The 3,957-nt window shown below is 35.8% G+C and overlaps 1 protein-coding gene across 1 annotated transcript in view; it reads left to right on the top strand.

The window, feature by feature from the left end:
• Nucleotides 1–2,578: 2,578 nt before the first annotated feature.
• LOC107714101 (nectin-2-like) overlaps nt 2,579–3,957 on the top strand; it is a gene marked incomplete at its 5' end in the record, with an annotated part of 21,888 nt that continues 20,509 nt past the window's right edge. The window contains one exon of the mRNA XM_016519842.1: nt 2,579–2,888. Within this exon, the coding sequence (XP_016375328.1) occupies nt 2,579–2,888 (310 nt within the window). The remainder of the gene's footprint in view (nt 2,889–3,957) is intronic.

Here is a 3,957-nt window from a genome sequence, read left to right as displayed (position 1 = left end):
GAAGGGTGGGACGTTCGCTTTCAGTGCTATCAGGCTAAAGTTAGCATTTTCCAAGATCTCCTATTGTACCTTTAACTTTAATGGTAAATAGCTGCCGAGGTGAGTTTTAACGCTATAAAAAAAACATGAACAGGTGTTATTTTAATTAAATTTACTTCTTCAAAATTGTTATACCTACTCTATTTCATTTTAAAACAAAAGGGAATTAAAAGGGAAAAAGGAAACATTTTATTGTAAAACAAGTTGTAAAATCTTTTTTGGACAAATACATAATGGATTCTAAATGAGCACTGCGTCGGGACCCTGTCAATCGGAACGCACATTTACTATGCCCCCTTACCGGAAATTGTCACACTTCTGAAGCGTGAAACCTAAAATGCACAAGCCTCAATATAATGACACACGATAACAGTCTCCAAAAATGACAGACAAATCATCATCAAGACACAATAAAATTAGACAATAATTTTAAGAATTCTTTAAACAAGAGATTCATGCCGTTTGAAGATAAGCTCTTAAAGTCTGCGTGAACCGGAAGTTGCTACCGACTTTATTTTAGTATTGTGACATATTTCCAACTGAACTGGAATATTGAATAGAGGGTGGGATTTTATTTTAGCGCTTCTCCTCTCCATCTCTCGGTTGGAGGGGAGTGGTTAAGAATACTCTGCCCAAGCTGTCAAACTGACGTCATCAGAGAAGGAATGCCACTCCAGAGTAGAAGCAGATGTTCATATTTTGATTAAACCAAAACAAACAACTTTTTTTCAGTGGATTAACTTGCATGGATTAATTGTTCACCTCAAGACTAGCAATGTGTGCTAATACAGTAAATAGTGTACATTTTGATTTCATGAGGACTTTAAGATTAAAAATCCAAAATGCCTCTTTCCTTTTTCTTATATAACTAGTATTAATTAAATAAATTTTCCATTGATCTGTTCAATTCCCAAAGTGTAAAAAATGTCATTTTGTGATCACATTTATTAAAATGCCTTGCAGCAGGGCTATTTTGATTTTTAAGCCCTGACAAGACAGTCTGACGGGTAGGATGTCAGATTGTCCTGCCAGGGCTAAATATCAGGACGCCTGGGGCCTTTTGTATAAAACTTTCCGTACCTTTCATCCTAAAAGTGTGTGTACACACAAAAGCTAGATTCTGCATATGCACAAAAGTTTTCAGATTTATAAAACCATGCGTACGCCAGCACCTCCACTAAATTTCCTTTATAAATCCCAGTCAGCAGAAGATTGTGCGTACATGCGTCTCCACCCCATCTCCTCCCCGAAATAACCATATATGGAACTTACAGCACCTACTATGCATAACCTGCGTATCATTTCCATGCATCCACGTGACACCGTTTAACACCATCAAAGATACAAGACATTAGGAAAATGAGAGATACAGACTATAAATGCCATTTGTGCCGTCACATTACATTGTCAAAATCATTGTTTCCTTGTCGTGTTTTAAAATAAATATATCAAAATATCTGTAAAAACCAAAGAGAAAGTTTTTTTGAAAATAGTTATTCTCATTCTTTCCCACTGGTCAAATAGAATTTTAATTGCATCATTGAACATTGTTCTTGCTAAAAACATTTTCTCAGAACACAAGATCTGCAATTTAGTTTAAAGGGGAGTTATTGTTCACCTAGCACTCCTCGCGGTCATTAAAACAAAGCATGCCACAGGAAAAGTGATCAAACGCATTCGCTACAATTATGTATAAATTCATTTATTGTTTGGATACTTCTGGATAATGATTTCATGAAATTTCAGTGTTTAACTCCATTAATGAGAGTGTCATATTTAATCTAAATGTGTATATCAAATGTACAAAAGAGTTTAACTCATTCAGTTAACTCATTACTTCGCTCACTCCAGTAAAAGTGTGCATATACATGGTCTAGACCAGGGGTGTCAAACTCAATTCCTTTAGGGCCGGAGCCCTGCAGAGTTTAAATTCAGCCCTAATTAAACACACCTGATCCAACTAATCAAGTCCTTTAGGCTTATTTGAAAACTACATGGTATGTGTGTTGGAACAAAACTCTGCAGGGCTCCGGCTCTCCAGGAATTGCGTTTGACTGTACGGTGTGCACATATTTACGACAAGTTTATTTTTTATAAATCCCAATATGTACGTGGAAAATTGCTCACATGTTACACCTGCTCCCAGTGTGAATTCACTCATTTGTTAACATGCTCGCCAAAAAAATACGAGCTGCTCACGGGCCGTTCATGCTTGCGATGTGCATCAAGCCTAATTCACAACCAAATGTCACAGGAATTCAAATGTTTAAGTTTGCAAGCCATAAAATACATGTACATGATAATCGGATACCCGATGCGAGAAAAATGGCACTATCGGAGCCGATACCCGATATGAATATCGGATCGGCGCATCCCTAGTAAAAATGAGAATCGATTAATATCGAGATATCGATATTTTTTACCCAGCCCTAATGTTTAGTAGCTTTGTTACCAAGAGTAGGCTGGGCTACTTTAGTCACAGTTTACACTGAATGATGCATTGAATTCATTTTTTTTTTTTATATATATATAAATTTCAAATGTAGCTCGTCCTGTGGGTACCGTGAAAGGGGAGGCACCTGTTGCTGGATATTTAGAGGTGATGTTGGCGTCATGCTTTGCCTCTAATGCACGACCTGCAGCAGAAGTGATGTGGAGATTAGGAGATCTGGAAAACTCTCTGTGGACTGAAACCAATCGGACAGTGAACCCCAGTGGGACCATTACTGTTGTGTCCTACCTACTTGGTGTCCCACTCAAACATTTTAACAAGAAGAACGTCCAGTGTGTGGTGAAACACAACACCCTGGGAGAGGAACTTGTGCTGAACTACACAATAAACATCCACTGTAAGTAAACATATTTGGTCGTACTGTATGTGGTCTGTCAACCAAAAACTTGCATTCAAATGACTGTTATATTATCAAAACTTAAAGGGATAGTTCACGCAAAATTGAAAATGAAAATCATTTACTCACACTCAGGTTGTTCCAAACCTGCATACAAATGACATGTAAAATGGTATTGAATGTAGCAACTATATATGTCAGCAATGTATATTTCATTTATATATTCAACTTTATGAAAACAACAAACAGTATACAAAAAATCTCCATGTATAAATATGTTTTTGTAATATTTTTTTAAATACATGTTTTCTTTTATATTTACTATAATATCAACAGGTTTTAAGGTGGATACACATGTACATGACATATATGTCCAAAAATGCATTGCACATACATAAACATACATATTTATATATTACAGTCCCCCCAGAAACTGTAATAATTTACAAATGTAAGCTTTTTAAAAGATCCAGAGTTTTTAAAAATTGCATCTATAACAGTTTAGTGGCACAGTAAAACTGATAATTTCAATATATAATCTAATGTTTTTGACTTTGGCCTCAGTTATGGAGATGCACATCCCTACCCCACACTCATTCTGACCTTTTCTAAGGTCACAACACTATTTATACATCTATTTATTTAACACACATACTTATTTACATTTCCTTGCATTTGTACATAACATACATGTATATTGTGTTTTTAAAAAAAATATTTTTGTATATTGTTATTTCCTATTTACTTATCCTATTTTTATTAGTTTTATTATGTGTCTTGTCTTGTCACTGTCATTCTGTTTGTGTTGTGTCGAGTCAAGCCAAGTCACCTTTATTTATATAGCGCTTTATACAATTCTGATTGTGTCAAAGCAGCTTTACAGTGTCAAAATAGTTTGTCAATAATGCAAGAAGACAATACCAAAGAGTAATTTTTCAGCTAAAGTCAGTTCATTGATGACTCAGTGATGTCATCATCCAGTTCAGCTATCTTCCAATAGTGTCTGTGCCATCAGTCAGTCAAGCGTCCCCATCTAAGCAAGCCAAAGGCGACAGTGGCAAGGAACGTC

This window comes from Sinocyclocheilus rhinocerous, unplaced genomic scaffold, assembly GCF_001515625.1.
Source record: "Sinocyclocheilus rhinocerous isolate Xijiao unplaced genomic scaffold, SAMN03320098_v1.1 scaffold6623, whole genome shotgun sequence".
NCBI lineage: Eukaryota > Metazoa > Chordata > Actinopteri > Cypriniformes > Cyprinidae > Sinocyclocheilus > Sinocyclocheilus rhinocerous.
Note: the sequence above shows the minus strand (reverse complement) of the source record. Positions and strands in the feature narration are given on the sequence as shown.